This window comes from Myotis daubentonii, chromosome 4 (assembly GCF_963259705.1).
Source record: "Myotis daubentonii chromosome 4, mMyoDau2.1, whole genome shotgun sequence".
Taxonomy (NCBI): domain Eukaryota; kingdom Metazoa; phylum Chordata; class Mammalia; order Chiroptera; family Vespertilionidae; genus Myotis; species Myotis daubentonii.
The window spans coordinates 73,610,446-73,635,391 of NC_081843.1; the positions used below are offsets into that span (position 1 = coordinate 73,610,446).

At 36.9% G+C, this 24,946-nt stretch overlaps 1 protein-coding gene across 1 annotated transcript in view; it reads left to right on the forward strand.

Annotated features, from left to right (window-relative positions):
- The window catches only part of HOMER1 (homer scaffold protein 1), an 88,156-nt gene extending 64,489 nt beyond the window's left edge, over positions 1-23,667 (forward strand). The window contains exons 6-9 of the mRNA XM_059694241.1: positions 12,973-13,129; positions 13,837-13,947; positions 15,051-15,131; positions 20,009-23,667. Coding sequence (XP_059550224.1) covers positions 12,973-13,129; positions 13,837-13,947; positions 15,051-15,131; positions 20,009-20,197 — 538 coding nt within the window. The 3' untranslated portion in view covers positions 20,198-23,667. The remainder of the gene's footprint in view (positions 1-12,972; positions 13,130-13,836; positions 13,948-15,050; positions 15,132-20,008) is intronic.
- The last annotated feature ends 1,279 nt before the right edge of the window (positions 23,668-24,946 follow it).

The window sequence follows — 24,946 nt, forward strand, 5'->3', positions numbered from 1 at the left end:
AAATAGTTTCACAAGTATTTTGCAAAAAGATGGTTAATGGGCCCCGAATGGTTCAAAAAGTAGGTGCTAAATTTTATTCGAAGGTAAAGAGTTTAAAACTGTAAACCAATGATTTCAACCAGATGTTAAAAATGAAAACCATGTCCAGAGCACGGGAGGCACAATTATCCTTGTGGAGTGTTTTTACATGTATGCATATGTCTATATATAATCATATGGCTTGGAAGTCATTTAACTAACAAGTTGTATATGTAACATCTCCATGAGCCACACACAAAAGCAATCGGTGGTCTAACTCGGCATGACCAGCTGTTTCTGGCAATTATCCACATTTTGAATAAATTAATACTCATTTATTCAAAATCATTTATCTGGCATGTCTGTTTGGAAAAAAATGAGTAAGATTGCCCTCGAGGAGCTTTGTGAGACTGTAGACTACATAAGCAGTGTGACAGTGATCTGTGGTGATGGGAGGTAGTGATTCCTGGGGTGCTTCAGAAGCCCCAAAGAGCCCCATACTTCCTTTTACATTCTTTTGACACATTTAAGTGTCAGGCATTATGGGTCCTTCAGCAAACAAGAAAAACATCTCTGTTCTCATGGCGTTTAAACTTAAGTGGGGAACAAAAAAACTAAACAAATACCTGTATAATTACTGTTATGAATAGTGTCGTGAACGTAGAGATCAAAGAGAGGAGAGGACAGTTAGTGGGGCCGTGGTATGGCTGGATAGAAGAGTAGGCCTTGAGGAGTCACACATCACTCATCCTTGAGAATAGAAGCAGCCCTGGGAGAGTGGGGAAGGAGTGGTCCAGGCAGAGGGAGGAGCATCTGCTTTGGCCTTGAGACAATTAGGTGTTTAGTGTCTTCATCTGAGGTCATGGTAGTGACAGTGAAAAAATCTACAGAGAAAAATAAGGATGGAAGAAATGAGAGAATTGTTCATTGTGTAGCTTTGAGAGCAAGGGAATAAGGAAAGTTAAAGATATTTCTATCCTCTACTTTGTATGGCTTTTGAGCAATAGCCATATTTATTTCATCCTTCAATTCACATTGTCAAGTAGAGTACTTGATACATAGTGGGTGATAATAAATATTTGTGAATCATGTGACTGGTCCACTGTTTCTTATATGTCAGATTTTTTTCTACAGTTAAGGTAGAAATTCCTTTGAGGATGAGAAAAATGTCATATACATATGCCCCCAAATACTAGACACATAAAAGTCAATAAATACTATTAATTTATCATTCATTGCTGAATTAAATTCAGAAATTACATAAATTTCTAATAACCGTCAAATACTAGTGTCACATTACTTAATGAATTAGAAATGCAAATCTTTTAAAAAATTATTTACTGATGAGAGAGAGGGGGGGCATTGATTTCTTCTTATTATTATTTATGCATCCATTAATTGATTCTTATATGTGCCCTGACTGGGGATTGAACCCACAACTTTGGTCTATCATAGTGATGTTCTAATCAACTAATCAACTGAGCTACTGGGCAGAGCCTAACAATGCACATCTTAGGGCATTGATAACAAGATGAACTTAAACTTCCTTAATTTTGTTTGTCTCCTCCAAATAGAACCCAAGAGCCAAAATGTATAAATGCCCAAATTTTATAGAATTTGTCATATGGTTCTCAATTGCTAAAAATATTAAAGAAGAGATACTTATGACTGTGTTATAAATCTAGTATATCACTGGCACTATCTGTTTGATAATTTATGAATATAGTGTTAAGTGGTATCAGTAAATGGAATCTAAAATATTTTTCTTTTTTCTTAAATTTCTCTATTCCCTTTTACAACAAATGCATATGAAAAATTAACTACTCTTAAGAGATTAACATTTTAAAATTGCTTATGAAAGTGGTTGCCATAGATCATGTCATTTAAATATAATTCTTGAAGAAACTGAGCATGGAAACTAGCTTTAGCTTTCCAGATCTATATTTACATTCTAGAGGCCTAGTGCACAAAATCATGCACAGGTAGGATCCCTAGGCCTGGCCGCCAATCAGGGCTTATCAAGTTCCCAGCCTCTCCGCCTCCCTGCCTCCTCCTTCCCTCGCTCCCTCGGTGCCCCACCGCAGCTGGTCGCCCACCTGCCATGTTCCACGCTGCCCCTGGTGGTCAGCGCACATCATAGTGAGCAATCGAACTCCCCTTCTCCCGGTCGAACTCCCAAGGGGATACTTTGCATATTAGCCCTTTATATATATGGATATATAGTTTTACCCGTCTTTTTCCCCAGCTTTACTGAGATATAATTGGTATAGAATATTCTGTAAGTTTAAGGTGTAAAATTTGTTGATTTGATACACTTATATATTATAAAATGATTATCACCATAGCCTTAACTAACACCTAGGTTAGGTCACATAATTACCATTTCTTCCGTGTGGTCAGAACATTTAAGATCTACTCTCTTAGCAACTTTCAAGTATTGTTAACTATAATCACTGTGCTGTACATTAGATCCCCAGACCTTATTCGCCTAATAGCTAAAAGTGTGTACTCTTTGACCAACATCTCGATTCCTTTTCCCCAACCCCCTTACCCCTAGTAACTACCCTTGTAGTCTCAGTTTCTCTGCACGTGGCTTTTTTAGACTCCACATATAAGTGATTGCATACAGTATTTGTCTTTCTCTGTCTGACTTACTTCACTTAGCATAATGCCCTCAGTGCCCATCCGTGTTGTCACCAGTGGCAGGATGTTCTTTCTCGTGGCTGAATCATATTCCATTGTGTAGGAATCATATTCCATCTTTACCCATTCATCCATTGACTGACACTTAGCTTGTTTCTGTATATTGGCTATAGTGAATAATGCTGCAGTGAACATGATCTATTAGTTTTCTATAAATCAGTCTAATCATGGAGATTATTAACTAGTAGTAAGGTGAGGGAAAAAGTCGTCATTCATTGCAAGCCCATATGAAAAAAGACATTATAGTTTAGTTGGGAAAAACCTTAAGGCAGGCGTCTCGGTTCAAGTCCTAGCTTTGTTGCTATTGTATGGAAGACAGAAAGTCCCCTCCAGTGCAGCATTTGGGTTTAATAGTCTGGGTCAGTTAATTCAGTTGCTTAAGCTTGGTATAAATGAAGCCCACGTTACTGGTCTTGATATCGTATGTGGTAGCTTCACACAGAGAAAAAAGCTTTCAAAGTCACAGATTACAAAAGAGAAAGGAAGTTTATGGGATGGGCATGCTCAAATCTGCCAGCATTACTAGAAAAAAAAAACACAAAGCGAATAGTCTGCTGATAGATTTCAGTTGTGTCATATTCTGTAGCTACTAGTAAAGTGGTGACTCTTGCTGAACTAGCCTGGAGTTGGAGTACAGCCAGTCTTCATCACCTTGGTTGGCCCTCAGAGTTGTAACAGCGTTTGGCTTCCATCAGTAGTGGACTAAGCTATTATTAATGCGGAGCTGTACTCACTTTGCACCTCCCCCTCCTTCGAGTTCACTTTGATCAGGCCCTTACTTTTGCATATTACTTACAAAGATCATGTATGCATGAAATAAAATGAAGTGGGTGATGATGATCGCCACAACTAACGGACAGTAATTGTTGCAAGTAGAATATTGTTCATACTAAACACTTAAATAATTTGAAGGTATGTCTTTTGACTTTGGCCTTCTCTTTAAAAACAAATTTAAACAAAATTCTGAGTATCAAACAATGATTAATCAAATTATTGATTACAGCTGGTTTCTAAAAGAATGAAACATTGTCATGACAGGAAATTGGAAAACAGATTTTACTGTAAAATTATTCATATATTTTCTTTTTTTTAAAAATATATTTTATTGATTTTTTTACAAAGAGGAAGGGAGAGAGATAGAGAGTTAGAAACATCAATCAGCTGCCTCCCACACGCTCCCTACTGGGGATGTGCCCGCAACCAAGGTACATGCCCTTGACCGGAATCGAACCCGGGACCCTTCAGTCTGCAGGCTGACGCTCTATCCACCGAGCCAAACCGGTTAGGGCAAAATTATTCATATATTTTCATCCAATTTTAGCTTTATCAAAATCTCTGTTGATATCATTTTATATTCTGTCAGTATTGGGAGTGAATTCTATTATTTTATTTATAATGTTTTCCCCAACAATACTAAATGTTGTGCTAATTAATGTTTTGGATGGATTTTCCTTAAATGACCTACTTGGCAAGGAAACAGAGGCACCTTAGCTTCCAAAATTAAATAAAATTATGGATGGACAGATAAAGATATTCATTTCTGTCTTGAATAAACTATAATGTTTATAATGCTATTATCCTATAAATACAGGACAATCTTAAAATTAATTGATCTCACTCTTTGCACAGGATAGATGTATACACTGAGTGGCCAGATTATTATGACCGGCCAGATTATTATGACCACCCCATCAGTACAATGAAGTGAATTAGTTATGCAAATAATAATAATAATAAAACCTTGAGAGTATTTGCTTTGGAAGTGAATATTCAGTATTTTTGGAAGTGTCAATGAAGTACTGATGGGGTGGTCATAATAATCTGGCCGGTCATAATAATCTGGCCACTCAGTGTACTTACAAGAGATTAGAGAAACATAATTCTTCACTTATGTAGGCTATTTCCCTGAAGACTTCTCTCCAATAGGATAATCTAACATCATGCTCTGAATATATGGCCAAAGAAAGTTTTTAGTTACTGACTAGTTTTTTATAAATGGGAAAACAATACAAATATTGACTTGTATGAAGGTAGTAGATGCATAACACACAATATTACCTTGAATAAATTTTTTATCACTTATGAACTAGCACTGAATAGCTTTTTACTCCCTTTCCTTAGATTCTATACCCAACCCTGATGCAGGGAAAATATGGTTAACATTAAAATATTTAAAATGCCTGGAAAGTAGTTTGAGCCTTTCACAAGTAAATATCTTTGAGCAACAAGTTGGTACCTACACCTCCTACCTTAGAATAAGCTACTTTAAATTTTAAAAGGAAATCTCTTTATACGTTTTAGATCATCGTGGGTAGGGGAGACCTGCAGTGAGAGTAAAAAGTAGAAGTGAAATTGGAACCTCCTGTGGTTTCTTCATCTTTTATCGCCTTTCCTGGGAGACTGACTGCTACTTTAGGCATATGGCAAAGACCACAGAAGGCATTGTGCCAGGCAGGCAGTCGGTGGATGTTAGGGGATGTTGCAGTACCCAGCCATCTCCCGTGAGAGCTACTCTAGCATGTAGAGATGCTTCTGTTACTGCTGGGAGCAGTGATGACAGCCGGGGAATTTCTAAGGGCCTCTTTTTAGTGAGTTTGTGGGTACCTCCATTTTAGTGAATAAAAAGTGGGGGTAAAACTAGACTTTTTGTGCCCTCTAAAATCAAATGGGAAACTGCCTGAAGTGCAGAATGTTTTTATGTGGTAAACTTAATGTCGTTTAGATCCAGATTTCACCTTCCCTTCTCTTCGCTCACAATCAGAAATCAACCTCACCACTTTATGAGAATCATTTCTGTTCACTTATTTTCTCACTCCATTAACTGGCTAAATTTATTCTGAGGCCTACACCAAAGTTGTAAACTTACTATAAACTAGGGGCCCAGTGCACGAATTCATGCACCTTGAAAGGACCTTTGGGCCGCAAGGCTGTGGTGGGCACAGGGGCGGGGCTTGTCTCATCCGCTGCACCCCTGCCCAGCCCCTCCCACCACAGCCCCCAGTCCCCTGTCTGCCAGCAGCCCCACTCCCACCACCGCTGACGGCATGGAGCAATTGGGGCCAGCACCAGCAGCGAGTGCGAGCGGGGCGGCGCCAGCAGTGGGTATGAGCAGGGCTGGCACTGCAGCAGGTGCAAGTGCCAGGCAGGACGGTGGTGCTCGGGAGCAAAGAATTTTCAGTTACCACCAGAGGCTCGCCCCAATGACAGCGACTGGCAGCCTGCCTTGGTCTGGCGCCTCCACTCACCTGCGCCACCATCCTACTGTGGCCAATGCCCGCCATGGTCTGCACGCACCCCCTGCTGGTCAGCACATGTCATGGCAAACAATTGTTCCGTTGTTCTGCTGTTTGGTCTGTTTGCATATTAGGGTTTTATATACACTGAGTGGCCAGATTATTATGACCGGCCAGATTATTATGACCACCCCATCAGTACTTCATTGACACTTCCAAAAATACTGAATATTGAAAACTTCCTAAGCAAATACTCTCAAGGTTTTATTATTATTATTATTTGCATAATTCACTTCATTGTACTGATGGGGTGGTCATAATAATCTGGCCGGTCATAATAATCTGGCCACTCAGTGTATACAGATAATACATCTGTAGTACCTAAGGAAAACGACAGAATTCATTAAGTGCACACCTGGTGTGGATATGATTTAAATTACATTTGATTTAAGCTGTGTACATCACTAATCAAAAATATCTCCCTTAAAATATTTAATATTAAATCTTTTTAGCTTTTTCATAGCTCACTAAAGATTCTTTCAAGATTCTTTATTGCTTGTGCATTTGGAAGATACTAACAATTGAGTGTGTATTATGTGCTTTCTTTAAGGGTTCTTTTATATGGGCTGTTTATTCCTCAGAGTCACCCAGTGAGGATAGTTAACATTAATCCTAATTTTACAGATGGGGAAACAGACCTAATGAGGTTAGATGACATGCCTAGGGCCCCATAACTAGCAAATGGCGGGAGCCACAGTTTGAACCAAGTCAACAGACTTCTGAGTCTATGCTTTTATTAAAAGTTGGCATATAATGGACATATAACATTGTACCAGTTGTAGTTGTACCTGAATGAACCTATACTTTTAACCACTGTTTCACAATGGTTCTTGTTTAATGTATACATTTAACAATATTCTTCACAACTTAGAAATTTCTGCTTATAGACTGATAAACACATGCATTATACATTTTGAAGTAATTTGTTTCTGATTAATTTTATAACTTCCTCCAAAAAGTCAGTGGTGTTTCATTTTCTTTACCAGAAATAAGTAAAATTCTGCATTTTATCTAAGTTCAGATGCTTTGATGATAAGACACCATTATTTGACATGCTACCAAGAAAATATTGTCAATTAAACTGGACTTTAACAGCTCTTTTATTTGGCTTTTGGTGGCCATATGTCCTGTAACTACTTTTGTACATGGGTAATATATGTAAGATAAGTGGTTTAAGATGGTCCTATAATTTCATAATATTCAGAGTCCAACTCCTCTGGTTCATTGTTTATTATAGTTTATGTCCATGTTTTTCAACCCAGTATCATGGATATCAATAACATTGGTGATACAGTGTTTCTTTAAAAACTACCTCCCTCTTGTCTGAGATTTTCTTCCAAGCCACTGTTTATTAAAAGCTTTAATACTTAATTCTAAAATTCTGAACACCATGTTTTCCAGAATATGACCAAATTATTTCCTGTCTTTAAAAGTATCAGCAAATATATCTTTATCTGTTTACCTGTAGCCATTAGTTTCTAGATGGCAGGCTATGTGCAAAGATGATGGATTGTGAGTAGGGAAGGAATTTGAGCTGGAATGTCAGACTCGGGGGATTACCCAGGCATATATTGAAAGCATGGGTCAGAAAAAGCAGGTACCAACAGGACGATAAGGACCAGAACACTGGGAAAACCTGATTAAAGGACCTCAAGGATAAGGAAGTAACCAAAGGAGTTGCCAAAATTACAGGAAACTTTGAGAGACACCTTATTAAGCATTTAGGCAAATTAGAGCTTTCAGCTACATCTAGTAGAAAAAGCCTTTCATATACAAGGCTATCTGCATGGCAGGACCTTAAATCCCTACTCACTGAAGTCCTTTTGATGAAAACAACAACACCACCTGATTATAAACAGTGCAAGCTTACTTTGTTTTCATTTAAAAGGATAACTTAAATTGTATTAAGAAACAAATTTGGACCCTAAACTATTGAAGGAAGCATTAGTTTCTAAATGGAACTAGGTTGGGGCCAACACGCCGACATGAGAGCACGTGGCCCAGAAAGTGGCACACAGGTGCACTGACATCCATGTTGGCTGCTTCTGCCTTCACAGGTATGGACGGGCAGTGAAGAGAGACCGCTAGGCCAGTGGTCGGCAAACTGCGGCTCACAAGCCACATGCGGCTCTTTGGCCCTTGAGTGTGGCTCTTCCTAAGCCTTAGGAGTACCCTAATTAAGTTAATAACAATGTACCTACCTATATAGTTTAAGTTTAAAAAATTTGGCTCAAGCTCTGACCAGTTTGGCTCAGTGGAGAGAGCGTTGGCCTGCGGACTGAAGGGTCCCAGGTTCGATTCCAGTCAAGGGCGTGTACCTTGGTTGCGGGCACATCCCCAGTGGTGGGTGTGCAGGAAGCAGCTGATCGATGTTTCTCTCTCATCAATGTTTCTAACTCTCTATCCCTCTCCCTTCCTCTCTATAAAAAAATCAATAAAATACATTAAAAAAAATTGGCTCTTAAAAGAAATTTCAATCGTACTGTTGATATTTGGCTCTGTTGACTAATAAGTTTGCCGACCACTGCACTAGGCCAATCCTAAGACAGGTCAGGATTGTGAAGGGCTTGAGTCAGTCTTATTTGCATAGTTGGGGAGTGACCTCACCATTCACACTGAGAATAATGTCGAAAAGTGAGCCTGTTGCAGTCTATTTTTAAATCCTCTTTTAAAATCTTATCTGAGTATTTTTCACAATTCTACGTAATTAACATGCTTAAGAAGCACATGCCAGGCGCTGCCCTTTTAGAGACTGATGGTGGATCCTGGCCCCTGCAGGCATGGAGGAGAGGCAGTTTTCTTAAATCCTATTACTGACCATGGACTCACAGGATTTACTCCACAGGTTAAATAAGTGTGTTGCTCATGCACTAGACTCTTATTTTGTTAGCTAGATTACCTATTTGTTAGATGATACTTTTGAAGTATAACTAATTTAATTAAGTTGACTGCTTTCTTGTAGAACTTCGACTTTAGATAAAGGAAAATGGTAAAATTCCAGCTTCAGGAACCTTTCAAATGATGTTTTTGGAATGTTCTGAACTCCTTCCCTGACTTCTAGATCGGAAGTGCCAGCAGGAAACTAGCCGGTCATGTTTGAAGGGAAACTTTACCAGTCATAGGAATAAAGAATTATTTTGTCCTTATTCCAGCACTCAGACATGAAGTCATAGTGGTATTTCGAAATCTCTTCTGACTCACTGGTGTCTCCAGCTGAACAATTTAGGTGTTTCTTTGTGAGCAGTTTATTCAGTGTGAAACTGTCAAAAGTGTACCTGTAAAAAAAGGACCAAGTTAGCAGTCAGAGAACCTCAATTTTTTTTAACAATATTCCTGAAATGTAAGATGCTAACTTAAAGTTTTGGTATCAGAATTAATCCCAAGGTATTAATTACTGCTAAATATGAGTCTAAAGGGGGGGGAATTGTAGATAGAAGAAAGGAACATTGTTTCTCAAAATTGCAAAAGTGTGCCAAGTATTTAAAATTATATATTAGAGCTGAACACACCTGAGATAACAAATAGCTCACATGCAGAACTTCCTGCAGGATACTCTTTGGAATTCATTGTAAGTTGATATGATATAGGGTATTCTAATAAATACTGGATGGTGAAAAGAATATACGAGGAAGCTCTCCAGAGAAAACAGGGCAAATTAAAATAATAAAAAATATTTTATTATCTAAATTGTATTTCACATTGTGCTCTAGAAAGATGGATTATTAATGAAGCCACTCCTAAAGTAGAAGAAGCAAGAATGTCCTGAAAGATTCAAATTTACCAACAAAGATGCAGTTTTTGGTTGATATTACAAAATGGCCTTAAGAACATATCTTTATTTACGTTGGAACCAATGCAGAAAATGCAGAAACACACAAACTTAGCATTGAACAGGTCTCCTGTACTACTCATTTCAGGACTATTAGGTCTTAGATTGTTATTGTAGTCTTGTGCAATATGCATGCCAGTATTTGATAAAATAATTTGCTTCAATATTTATTTTCTTAAGTGCAATCAGCAGTATTTTGGAACTCTGCAGAGTAAAGGAAGAAAAGAGTTAGTGGGAGTTCATTGAACTTACTATCTGTGGCCAAATCTCACTACTTAATACATTAGAGACTCAAGACATGTTCATGGCTATGAAGTAAATAAATTATGGTATATCAAGACTTTATATGTTCATCTTTTTCTATCCTGTTCCAGAGGCATCATTTCAATTTTTTCCTTACCCAAGCCAATTTTTAAGTGTGTGTGTGTTTCAGAGAGGAAGGGAGAGGGAGATAGAAACAAGTGATGAGAGAGAATCATTGATGGGCTGCCTCCTGCATGCCCCCTGTTGGAAATTGAACTCACAACCCAGGCATGTGCCCTGACCAGAATGGAACCATGACCTCCTGGTTCAGAGGTCAACACTCAACCCTTGAGCCACACTGGCCAGACCCCAAACTAATTTTATTTACAACTGTCTATTCCTTTCCCTTGCTTATCCCTGCCTCTATAATCCTACTTCTCCAATCTCGTTTTTATCAACATCTCCAGATGCCCTCACCTCCTTCCTTTTTATTTTGGACTCTCATTATATCACAGCTGTTCTGTTTCCTGCCCACTCAGTCTCTTCCCATGCCAATAAATACAGACATGAATGGAGCAGCTTAGAGACCATTCTACTCATCTAAGAAGACTTTCCAGCTCTTATTATTTATAATGCTACAGTCACAGGAAGAATATCTAGGAGTGCTTAGAAAGCTTTTATTTTTTCTTTTGGCAGTGTGAATAAAGTTTTAATTGAAGTATAATTTATAAGTAGTAAAATTTACCCTTCTGTACAATTTTATGAGTTTTGAAAAACCCATCTAAATAAAACTCATCTCTGTAGTGGATCAATTGGTAGGTGGTTTTAAAAAAAATCTATAATTCAGTTAGATCAGGTGAATCAATGTACACTTTGCTCAGAAAATCTGAATCTGGAAAATCATTCCACAAAAGAAGAATCAGAAAGAACTTTCTTTTTAAGGAGAAAAATGGGTTGTTAAATTAATAGCTTAACTAATTGTTTGATTCTCTTCTTTCATGTTTTGATGAAAAATTTTCAGGACCCTTTAGAAACATTTTTAGTTTTCTATTTTAAATTAATTTTAGACATATGAAAGTTGCAAAACTGTATAGAGATTTCCCGTATGCCTCTCACTTAGATTTCGTTAATGTTAACATCTTTCATAATCATAATTATCAAAATGAGGAAATTGACATTGATACAATACTTCTAACTAAACTGCAGATATCAATTTTCACCAATGTCCCTTTTTATGTTCTAGGACCTAACCAGGATCTCACATTGCATTTACTTATGTCTTTTTAGTCTTCTCCATTTTCCCCAGTCTTATCTCTTCTTGACACTTTTGAAGAGCACCAATCAGTTAATTTGTAGAATGTCTCCCACTTTGGGTTTATAGGATGTTTTCTCATAATTGGGATGAGAGTTATGAGTTTTGGGCAAGAATTTCACAAAAATGATCTCATAATGTTGATATGTCTAATTATTCATGATGAGCTTTAGGAATCTTGATGGTAGAAATTATGCTATCTTTTATCTAATATATATTAATGTTATTATAAAATATCAGTCCATCAAAATATTTGTTTTGTGATGCAAATAACATCAAACATCAAATGTGGATTACGGAAAGCTATTATCATTACTAGTTAGTTAATGGAATGAGGTTAGTAGAACTTCACTAATAGGAACAAACTGTTCAATAATGAGAAAGGAGGCAATTCTTTCTTCATTATAAAGTGTAAGAAAGGAATTATTAAAAAAGGGATCTTCCTAACTAGTAGAATTGTCTTTGTAATAGAAAATTGTCTTGATTAAAATACTATGGGTAACTTATCAAGTAGAACATTAAATGGGGGCAGAGGTGATTGCTTTAAGTTCTGTTCTATCAGTGACAGGGGAATTCTATCAGAAATTAAATCATTAGTTTCTAGGTCTAGTCTGTCATATGACCTGAAATATTTTTATTTCAGCATTTTTAAAAAATATTTAGGACATTTAAAAATTCTGAACAAGATGAAATAAATCACCAATAATTTTAAATACTCTATTACATGTCCCAAACCTTATTAAAACATTGAAGCATCCTCATATGTTTTTTTGGGGGGGTTGTTGTTGTTGTTGTTGTTTTTAATATATTTTTATTGACTTTAGAGAGAGAGATGAGAGAATCATCAATTGGCTGCCTCCTTCATGCCTCCCACTGGGGATTGAGCCCGCAACTGGGGCATGTCCCCTTGACCAGAGTCGAACCTGGGACCCTTCAGTCCACAGGCTGACGCTCTATCCACTGAGCCGAATTGGCTAGGACATCCTCATATGTTTTATATGAAGGAATAAAATTGTACTTCAGGCTATGATGCTCTTAAAAATATAGTACATTATTAGGTTTTCTTCATAGATATTTTTCAGGATATAATGTTTATTCTTCAAAAGAGAATGGGTAGAGCCCAGCTGGTGTGTCAGTATTCAGGGCACATGCCCAGGTTTTGGGCTGGTCCCCAGTAGGGGGCATGCAGGAGGCAGCCAATCGATGATTCTCTCTCATCATTGATATTTCTCTTTCTCTCCCTCTCCTTTCCTCTCTGAAATCAATAAAAATATTTTTTTTTAAGAAAAGAAAGAACAGGTGGAGACTCTTCTATAGATATCTGTATCTGTCATAGTGAGTAGAACTCTTCCACAATAAGCCTACTACTTTGGCACTTTTTATATTTCCTCATTTGCTAGGTTTTCTTTACTAGGAGCATTTCAGTGCAATACTTGGTGTTTTTATTCTTCTTGGATTGTCTTTGAAACATTCATGAACTACTAACTGAACGATTGACCTGAGTACTTCTGTCCTTTCAATGTAATAATATTCGGTATAATGGATAGAGTTGTTTTGTGTGTTTTTTATTTCAGTTCAGCAATCAGCAAACATTGGGAGGCTGAACTGGCTACCCTCAAAGGAAATAATGCCAAACTCACTGCAGCCCTGTTGGAGTCTACTGCCAATGTGAAACAATGGAAACAGCAACTTGCTGCATATCAAGAGGAAGCAGAACGTCTGCACAAGCGGGCAAGTACAGGCTGCTGTCCGTGGAATTTATGGCCAGCAGATTTCCTTGATCAGAGGAAATTTACATGTAGATTTAGCGCAGGGACATCGTTTGGAGATTTTCATTGGTTCTCAGAGCATAGATGGGTTATATTGTATCTGTTCTCTCAAAAAATAGCAAGTGTTCATTAAAAGTTATGTTGTGTTTGGGCTCTCAGTCAATCTGTTGACTGAAGAACTATCTTTTGCCATAAAGAAACTATTAATATGTAGATATTCTAGTATCAAATATTTAAGTTGTATTTTAAGCATATTTTTTCTTCCAGATTCTCTTACATTTTGGGAACGTATTAGAAAAATTTCTCACCTCTGCAAGGCCAATTTTCAATTAAATTTGAAAGCTACAGGGAGGGCAGATGACTATATCTGATTTTGAATGTTATGAGAAGTTTTTAAAGGAATTTTCTACTATCATTAATCACTTAAGTTTTCCTGTCCTTTTCCTGACCAACCCATGTAAATAGTTATTTCCTTTGCTCTTTTTTGTCCTAAATCCACATCTTTAAAGAATATTTTCTATTTATTCTTCCATCTTAATATTTCTCAAAATTAATTTTCATATATTGATTCAAAATTCATTATTCACCTATCAAGGGTCTGTTATCTCTTCAATAATAAATTCTTTGAAATTTTCACATAATTTAACCTGAGTTCTCATTTAATTTTAGGTGACTGAGCTTGAATGTGTTAGTAGTCAAGCAAATGCAGTGCATACCCATAAGACAGAATTAAATCAGACAATACAAGAACTGGAAGAAACACTGAAAGAAAAGGAAGAGGTACTTTCTACTTTTTGCTCATCTGTAATCTAGCTAAAATATTAGAATCTATGTACTTGATGGGATAAGTTAAGGCTGTGTGGGGTTTTTTAGCATGAAATTTTTCTTGAGTGATATTAACCTTGTTTATATTTTCTCCACCCTTGTTTCTGTTGTTATGAACTATGGTGAGGCAATCAGACTGAGATACTGCTTGTTGCCTACCAACTATGCAACTCTCTGTCTGAGAGTTGTATCCATATGACCAACAGGAAACTATTAGAAGTTATATGAATTTTACAAGCTGTTGCTCTCTCTGGTTTTCAGTTCGATTTAACATCCCAGGGAAGAATTCAAAACTTGAAACAACCTTAAAATGTTCAGACTGTTTCTGAGCAGTGGTATACACCAAAGCCATCAAGTTAGACTTGTTGCTTGCTTCTTAAGATTATTCTGCACAAGACAACATGCCTATAAAGATGAATTCAGCCTGGTCGGCGTGACTCAGTGGTTGAGCATTGACCTATGAACCAGGAGGTCACAGTTCGATTCCCAGTCGGGGCATGTACCCAGGTTGTAGGCTCAATCCCCAGTGTAAGGCATGCAGGAGGCAGCCGATCAATGATTCTCTCTCATCATTGATGTTTCTATCTCTCTGTCCCTTCCCCTTCCTCTCTGAAATAAATAAAAATATATATTTAAAGTTGAATTCACCTCTCTAAAAGTCAGTATAAAGGAATGCTCTTTATTTTTTTTATTGAATTTACTGGGGTGCCATTAGTTAATACAATTATATAGGTTTCAGGAACACAATTCTATTACATATCATCTGTATATGGTTCACCATCCCAAGTCAACTCTCTTTCCATACATTTGTCCCTCCTTTACTCTCTTCTACCGCCCCCATCTCTGTTTCCCCCTGGTAATCACCATACTGTTGTCTGCCTATGAGTTAATTTCTTTTTTTAAAAATCCTTTCACCTTTTTTAAGGAATTTAAATCAATGTTCTTTAAATCATTGTCTTAAAGAACTAGGACAGTAATTTCAGGGGGAAATGGTGCCTTCTCTTTTCCTTGATATCACTTAAATGTTGTTGTTAAAGACATTGCTCTACTTTTTCTAGGAAATAGAAAGATTAAAACAAGAAATTGATAACGCCAGAGAACTCCAAGAACAGAGGGACTCTCTGACTCAGAAACTGCAGGTAAGCTCTAATAAAACGTTTGTTCATGTCCGCATAGGGAGGCATCAGTCATTCTGTCACATAGTAATGACTTTTTTCTGAAACTCCATTTTGTAGATTCTTGGTCATTTTTCTTTTCTAGGACTCCTGATTCATGCCTAAGCTTATATTTTTTCAAAAAGTAGTTGATAATTTCATTTAGGTAGCTTATAGTCATCATAGGTAGTCATTTATAAATTATCTTTAGTATATTATTTTAGAAATTTCGACTTTTAACCTAAAAATACTTTGAGTTTAAAGAAAACTTCTCAAATGGTTTTCATTCAGTTTAGACATTCTGCTCATTTTTTACATTGAATTAATGTATGAGTTAAAGCAGTAGTTGTGCCCTAATGGAAATCAAGTCAGTGCTCTTCTTATTTTTTCAGCCTAATTAATTTTACTCACTTTTTTCTGCATGAATAGTATGCTTCCAATTTATATACACCTATTAGGTGTCAGTGGCAGCGAACCATCGTTAGAAGGACTTTTTTTAAAACTCATTACCACAGTCTCCTCCTGAAAACTCAGAAACTTTGATTAAACCCCCATGGCTGCCTCAAGAGGGGTTAGGACCACTTTATGGTTTGCAGGAGAAATAAATGCATGTATAGAGTGAGGAATTTTGGATAAGAGGTGATAAGTGGGACCTGAAAGCCCAGGATTGGAAAGAGTACCTAGATTATCATCAGAATGACCAGCAGTTATTGAATATTTACTATGTTACTGGACACACTGCACTAAGCACTTCACTTATGTTATGCATTTATTCTCTGTGAGTCAATGAAGAAACAGAGGCTTACCTAGGCTAACTTGTTCAACCTGTATGTAAATGGAGACAGTCACATTCTCTGACAGTAGAGAGCCTTCATAAAGAAAACAGGTTCTTTCCATGAAATGAAATATTTCCCTTTCCCCCTCCTATCACTGATTTTCAGTGGCCTGGGAAAAAGTGAGGTCACTTGTTTTGATTTGCTCTACAAAATGTTTCTACATTTTAATCATCTGTGTAAATCAGTGGTTTTCAACTGGGTACAGTTTTGTTCCCCAGGGGACATTTAACAATGTGTGGAGACATTTTCTATGTTCACAAGTAGGGCGGTGCTACTGCTAGCTCGTAGGTCAAAGCCAAGGATGCTGCAGAACATGGAGTCATCTCGTCCAAAATGTCAGTGTGCCAAGGTTGAGACGTCCTGGTGTAGAACTAAAATATGAAGCCTGCAATCGGGGCTGGGAAAATATGGGGGAAATGCAGCCTAGTTTTGTTGCCTGTTTCAACTTTGGCTACCATTTTTTCAATATTGGCTATAATTCAGGCGTATGCTAAGCACTTACATACATTAGCTCTGATTCTCACAGTAAGAAGTGCGAGAAGGCAGCAGTTCAGAGGTGTTAGCAAGTTCAGTCAAGCACCTAGCTAGAAAGGAGTGAGGCCTAGATTTGTTTTGATTACAAAATTTCTCTTCTTTCTTCATGACCACACTGCTTCAGGCAGCAAGTGTCCAATCATTCCTAACAATTCTTTAAAAAAATTTTTTAGTTATATGTACATTTACATTATCCCAGAGAAACTAAGAGGTAATTCATTCATATTAAATTGCTAAATGTATTTCATCATTGATTGATCAGTAATTGAATAATTACAGTTGGCACCTGGAATTGTGAATATCAATTTTTACCTATTATTTCACTGAATATCAAAAGTACTTATCAAACTAACAAATACAGAGCTTGACCTTCTGTCAACTAGGATCGATACTTTCAGTTATTGACTGTAAAGCACTGGAAAGGGAGTTAGCAAAAATTCTAGCCTGCAGTGTTTTCTTTTTTTTTTTTTTAATATATTTTATTGATTTTTTTACACAGAGGAAAGGAGAGGGATAGTTAGAAACATCGATGAGAGAGAAATATCAATCAGCTGCCTCCTGCACACCCCCTACTGGGGATGTGCCAACAACCAAGGTACATGCCCTTGACCGGAATCAAACCTGGGACCTTTCAGTCCGCAGGCTGACGCTCTATCCACTGAGCCAAACCGATTACGGCTGCAGTGCTTTCTTTATAAGGGCTGAACCAGGCCTCTGAGTGTCCGGTAACATGCTTACATATCAGTAAAGGAGAAGGGGAAAATAGTAGGACAAGAATGATAATAAACAGAAGAATGAGTTAGGAGAGACAATACAGGAAGAAAAAAGAGGATTGGAAAATATGTACAGAAGGTGGAAGAATGGGAAGTGCCACCATCCAGGGCTCTGAGGGCCTCCTGTTGGCCCCGTGCACCGGTTGTCTGTTCTTGCCTAGGACCACATTCTCTGCCTCAGAATAGACCACACCGTCAGCATTGTATTGGATCCCTTTTGTTACCTCCCTAGTAAAATTCCTCCAATCAGAAAAACGGCTTGGAGTGTGAGACTCCTTTGAGAGAGAACAATACCGTTTTAATAGTGGAGAGAATTTTGTGTTTTGCTTGCTTCCATTGAAAATGTTTGGATGTTTCCTTGATTGGCAAAGAGAACAAGGAAGCCTTTCATTTTAAAGGAAGGCTTTAGAGGGCACACTGGGCGGTGCCTGGTGAAGTGGCTGTTTTCTAGTGAATGACATTTCGTCTATTTTTATAGTTGGAAACATTCTACTCTTAAGCTTATTGTTTAAGCAGGCAAGAGAGCATGAGTGGCATTTTTAGATTTGATCCCAGGGTCTATTTTCTCCCTCATAGTTTAGAGCCTTCAGGGATTCTGAATTTATAAACATTTTATTGATTTCAGATTCTGCGCTCAGTTTACTTATCTTCATCTTGTGGATTATTCAAAGGAAAGAGATTAGAAACGTACCTGGTAAACATCTCACAGTAAATACCTTAAGATTAGGTTGGGATTCCTTAAATTCTTCATTTATAAGTGATTATAGCTGCGTAATTCCTTTTTTATGTTTTCCCAGGCTGTTGCAACGCATCTGTGGCATCCTGGCTTAAGCCTTGATGTTAGTTATTTCTGTCAAAGCCCATGAACATTTCTACATGTTCGGAATCCTAAATCAACCGTTACTCTCTTATGTATTCAAGCCATTTCCCAGTTATTTTTCTCCAAAGTTTAGCAGGTATCATAAGACAAATTTCGGAAAAAAGTACCCATCATCCCAAATCCCTGAAGTAGTTCCTATTAGTACATTAATTCCCAGTGTTTGTCCTCATGCATACAGATCTGCTTCACATACTGTTCTTTTTATTTACCAAATTGTCTTGCAGTAATTTAAAAAATTTTCCCCCTATCCTTTAGACTTGACAGAATTTTTTAGAGATTTATACTTAAATGATGTACTACTGTTTTTGAAATATAGTTTCTGAGGCTGATTCATATTGTGTTACTAACACCAAAATGTTTTTATTACTCCATTGAATTTGCATACGTGAATGTGAATTGTGTCAGTCACCTCAGTCCTCTCAGTTGTAAAAGTGAGCTTTCTAGAAAGGCTATCTACAGTAGCCCCCTCTTTACCTAGGGTTTTTTTGTTTTTTATCAAGATTGCACAAAAAACAGTTACTTGTGGTCAACTGCAGTCTGAAAATATTAAATGGGAAATTCCAGAAATAAACAATGTATAAGTTTTAAATTGCACACCATTTTGAGCATCATGAAAAATCTTCGGCCGTCCTGCTCTGTCCCCCCAGGACATACATCTCTGCGTCCAGCGTGTCCACGTTGAGAAGGCTACGCACCTGTTGGTCACGTAGTAGCTGTCTCAGTTACCAGATATTTTGAGAGAGAGACCACATTCACATAACTTTTGCTACAGTATGTTGTTATAATCATCCCATTTTATTGTTAATATTTTACTGTACCTAATTTATAAGCTCAATGTTATCATAGGTATGTATGTGTAGGGAAAAATACAGTATATATAGGGTTTGGTGCTCTCTGCAGTTTCAGGCATCCACTGGGGATCTTAGAGTGTGTCCCCTCTCAGATAAGGGGACTGCTGTAACTTTCAATTCATTGCTTATCTGCAATTCATATGCTTATTTAAAGTATAATAGTTGATTTTCTGCTTTTTTTCTCAATTTTATCTTTTACTGAAATTAAATCAAACCTCATGTTACGTTATTTTATTTTATAGAATTGCTTACTATATTTGTCACATTTAGAAACATTTTTAGAGCAGTAAAAACTTCTAAGTATGCCAGAATTTAATGTGTTAAAAAATTATTTTTGTTGCCATGAACTTCCTTTTTTGTGATTCTTTTTCTTTCCTTGTTCTCCAGTATGTTGGAATTTTAGCTTTATAATTCTTATATGTAGTTATTATATATCTTCACTATCACTTTTAGCAATTGAACTATATTTTCTACCACATGCATTCACTCGCTCTTGTGGCAAAACAGAGAATAATTAACATATTCAGAGGATCCTAAAACTTAATTTTAGGGAATCATTTTCTTCTCTCAGTCTTTCTCCGGAATTGTCAGTAAGGAGAAAACATTAACTTCCCTCTTTTTCTCTGCCTGCTTTCACCAGAGATTGCTAACAATTGTGCATTAGGAACAGCATGGTAGCAGAAATAGAAATGAGATGCAGGTAATCCTCTACGTGGGTCTTCAGTACTGTCTCGGTATTTGAAGTGCCCAGGGGCTTGCCTGGCACAAAGTAAGCAGTCAGGACATTTTTGTTAGATGGGTCGGTGGATTCATGCACAAACCCGTCAGTAAAACCGCATGGATTTCTCAGATGGTGAAGTCTGAAATCTCTCCTAAAATTGTGTTAACCTGAGATTCATAACGACCACAGTATTGGTAATAACAAAAGTCGTATCGTTTTCTAAATCATGAACTGACGTGTATATATGTCACACTTTTGTTTCTAAAGGAAGTAGAAATTCGGAACAAAGACCTGGAGGGACAACTGTCTGACTTAGAGCAACGTCTGGAGAAAAGTCAGAGCGAACAAGAAGCTTTTCGTAATAACCTGAAGACGCTCTTAGACATTCTCGATGGGAAAATATTTGAACTAACAGAGTTACGAGATAACCTGGCCAAGCTTCTAGAATGCAGCTAAGGAAAGTGAAATTTCAGTGCCAATTGATTAAAAAATACACTGTCTCCCTTCATAGGACTGTTTGGGCTCTGCATCAAGATTGCACAAAAAATTTAAATATCACTCCTCCGGGAGGAGGATTTTTTTGAAAATTGGAATTGTATATTTCAGTGTAAATTTTAGAATCCAGCTTTTAGCTAGTTGGGGAAAAAAGAGATGAAACACTTGAACTACAAATTACCTCCATGTATATTATTGGCCATAGTTAACTAGAAAATTATAAATAGACACTTAATGCAATCCTTTTCTTCTTTTTCCTGATATTAGCCAATGGGAGAATTAATAATGTCTGGGTCACATCCCCCTTTTGTGTTCAACACAGTGAAGGCTATCTGCTTTTTAACTTAATTTATTTATGATATCTACAGCTGTGTTTTGTGCAAAAAAACTTAGTGACGAAAGCCCTGTCTTTTGTTATAATCTGAATAATTTCTCAGGATATTTTTGCACTGTTGAGAAGCAGTGTCATTACCAGTTAATTCTTGCCAGGAGTGAGAGAGAGCTGCGTCTTTAATTGAAACATGCTTGCTGTGACGGGGTGTATAGAGCTCTTCCCCTTTTTTACGCGGGAAGATATTTCACTCTGGTGACCACTCTGCTACACTCTGGTGTTCTCTAACCTTGTCACTGTATAGTTTACTTTTCCATATTGATTCCATGTATTTATGAGAAGATACTGTCTCCCATTTTATTACACATTTTAAAGCCAACAAACGAAGGCAGCTGAGTCCCTCAGAAATTTTTCTTTTTAAATTTCTAATAAATTTGACACAGTCCTGAAATGCAGCAGCCCGTCACTGACGGTCTGGTCTAGCAGTGTTAAGTATATTTACAGAATATGCAGTTACCTTTATTTATATATTTTGCAAGAAATCTTTTCTGAATGATCAACGCATTTCAATTTACAAATAATTATGGTTATTGGGGAACTGTTTATTACAGATCATTTTCAGGTGTATAGCTATTTTAAAAGGGATCCATTTCCATCAAACAGCTGATCAGAGGACTATTGGGATTGAGCCGTGTACTCTGTCTGGATCTTCACGCCAACCATCTCTCTAGTCAAACCTCACAAGGCAATATTCTGAACTGTTAACTAGGCATTTCAACACAGGAATTCAATTCAATAGGCTCTTCTCAGTGAACAGGTTTTAATGTTGTTTTGATGTAATTTTAAAAGACTTTTAGCAAAGATGCATTTCTTTATATATTTCTTTTTAGAAGCTATTTTAAAAGTAAGGCACGTGCTGTTTAGTCTGCATATGGAGTAGGAGTTGCATCAGAGTCCATGTATTCTTGCTGTACAATGCCTGCGATGTTGAGGAGGGTTCTTTTTTAAAGTGTATGCTGGGAATCTGACTCTGAGGAGTCTACAAAGTGCACTGACTTTTGGTTTGTACCCCCAAAGGATTGAATTGTTAAGAACAAAATTAAGCCAATTAATCAATTTGTAACCATTTTTTCACTCACAAACAGCTACTCAGCATAAGCAATTTTGTTTTATATATGTATGTGTATGTATGAAAATACATACATATTAATTTATATTAGAGTGAAAAATAAATGGTTTGTTTCTAAAGTTAGTTTCTAAAGTGAGTTTTCAGATGTCTCTGAAAAGTTTTTATCAGACACTTAATCATCATGTATTATATGTGCTATGACATCATGTGAGTTACCTCCATCTATTTTAGGGTATTTTCCTCACCTATGTATTACAGGGAAGGTAATGTAGGTACACAAGCTCAGAGCTGAGATATTTCTCTGACAAATCAGGTAATAAAATTTTATTTAATTGATAGAATTTTGAAGTAGATGTGATTTTATCTATCAGTTTCTGAGTAACAAAGAGCACCAGATTTTGACTTAAATAGGGGATTTAACTCTAGGGATCAGGGAATGTAGATATGAAGAGTTAAAAATAAATAAACAGTGTAAGCTGTTGAAATGGTAAGTGAATTATTTTAATGATGTAATAAGATATTTTTAAATTTTGACATAGTTATTATATAGTGGGAAAATAACTCATCAAAATGTCTCCACTTGAGTTGTATTGATATGTGAGATGTGTGTAACTCAATATATACATATACCCATATGTATATACAGAAAATTATTTTTAATATTTTCCTACTATATGAAATTTAAAATTGGAAATTTTCTGAGTTTTTTCCTTGTCCAATAGAGCCTAATTTTTTTTAAAGTGATCTAACAATTTCTTGAGGGCTGCACCTTTAAATTCCCAGATTGTCATTAGACGTGTACAGTATATGGGATAAGGTGGACACAAGTGCACATATAAATAAAAATCTTAAGACTATTTTAAACATTGATTTATGGTAGGAGAGTATCTAGAGTCATCATTTTCAAGTCATAATTAGGTTGTGTGCCTACTGTAGTTTTCTCCATTTCTGTATTATAGAAATAAAAGTTTGCATATTAAAATTTGATTTTCCCAGAGACAAATATTATATAATGTATCTATATTTAGATCAAACTGTGGTAATATATTTGTCAGAAAGTAATGTTGGGGACTGTAGCCTGAACATGTGGACTCGAAGTGACACAGAAAGGAGAGCCGAGGTTGATCCCGTTGTGTATAAGTTATTATATGAAAACTGAATTCTTGTACAAAAAAACCACTGAAGAAAAAGAAAGACAAAAATACAGTTTTTATTTTGACATACATTTGTTGTTCTCTGGAGAATGTACTTTATCTTTCCCCCCCCCCCTCAGTCTTTTACAGATACTTTTTAAAAAGCGTTCAAGTGATGGCAGCATTTACTTAAATCTTACAGGTGCTATTGGATTTTACATTAGTGTGATTTCGTTGTGAAACCCTAACTTTGACATAAAAGGTTTTGTAAGTATTTTCCTGCCTGGGAAATTAGTTTTGGTCTCTCTCTCTCTCTCTCTCTCTCTCTCTCTCTCTCTCTCTCTCTCTCCCTCTCCTCTCTTTCCCCCCTCTCTCCCCTCTCCCTCCGCCTTTCCTCCCTCCCCCTCTCTCTTTTTTCTCTCCCTTACTGCAGATTTTACAAAGTTCATGAAGGTGCATCCCTGCCCTCACAGAAGAACTCCAGCACCATCATAGATTTAATGTTTTGCTGTCATTGAACTGTTGGGAGGCAATTACAGTAGAGAAAAAACTTACACTTTTTTTTCCTCCAAGTGGAACTTGAAAAAGGGACACTCAAAATTAAACCAGTACCACCTTTTTAAAGTTATTTGTTTGTTAAAGAATTAAATTCCTTGTTCAAATTAAATTCATTCTTTAACAAGTGTGCTACAGTCTTCCATGTTTTCATTTAACTCTGGAGTACGCAGCTCGCCTGCTCTCTCCTGCGCACCTGATTTCTGTCCGTTCTGGAGTGGGAGGCAGGCAGGGGGAACATTTGTTAGGTGGCAGCGTTTGTTTGTGTGTTTGTTTTTCAATAAATTCTTTTGTTTATTTGACATCAAATGATTCTAACCTCCTGAAATTCTGTGCTTGAAGTTATAAAATAGTCTTCAATGAATTTTTGTCTTCTGGATATTTAGCATTGTTCTTTTATCATTCATGAAGTAAATTATATAAAACTTGAAGAAGAAAACTTCCAGATAAGTAGTAGTTGAGAATGACATATTTTTAAAATTTTCTTAAGTAGCCTATTATACCATAATTTGTTAAGATGATTTTTATGTAAGAATATTTTGAAAATTATTAGAAAAGTATCTTTTTAGAATGGCAACAGATGCATCATTTACCTTACTGTAATTGTGCAGATGTTCCTCACATTCACATTAAATTGGACCTTACGTTTTTATGAAAGTTTTTCTCTATGGGAATCTGATATGTAGATGTCACACAAATAGAAACATAGTTAATTGAATTAAAGACATGATGTATTTATTTATTCATTTATTTAACCCTCACCCGAGGACATATTTTTCACTGGTTTCTAAAGAGAGTGTAAGGGAGGAAAGAGGAGGAAGAGAGAAATATTGATACGAGAGACACATCGATTGGCTGCCTCCTACACTCGCCCCTACCAAGGCTGGGAACCTGCAACCAAAGTATTTGCCCTTGACAGGAATCAAACCAGGGGGCTGTTTGGTCTGCAGGCCGATGCTCTAACTACTGAGCTAATTGGCCAGGGCAAATGTTTTTCATTTTTTTGTTTATATATTGCCTCATAAAATAGTTAACAATTTCATCCAAGAAAAAAACAACACCTCAAAAACTCAGTCAGCACTCACTGCCTAGTGATTTCTGCTTTGTACACTAGATGGAAAAGAAACGTAAGTCATTTTTACCAAAAACAGGTGACACGGGGAGAGAAATTACATCTGGACTAGATAGAGTAGGGGAAAGGCCACAGCTCCCACTAGACGTCTCATGGAATCGCCGGTCTCATTGAGGACCCTTGTTTCCTTTCAAGGACCCATTCCAGAGGATACCGGGAGTACATCAGGGTGGGAAGAGGGTTTTTTTGAGGGGAGGTCAGAGCCAGCAAGAAGAGTAGGAGCATGACGACCAGCTTTTCTCTAAGGGACGGCAGGGTAGCCAGAGACACATAAAAGTGCTATTTCCTACCTGCTGCTGCTTTTAAATAAATGAGTTGGGATTGCCCTCATGAATTTCAAAGGCTTTCAGAGACCTTGAAATTTGTCTTGTCAGGATTTATAACCTAATATGACAACATTCAGACTCAACATTCTGTGGGATTCTGACCT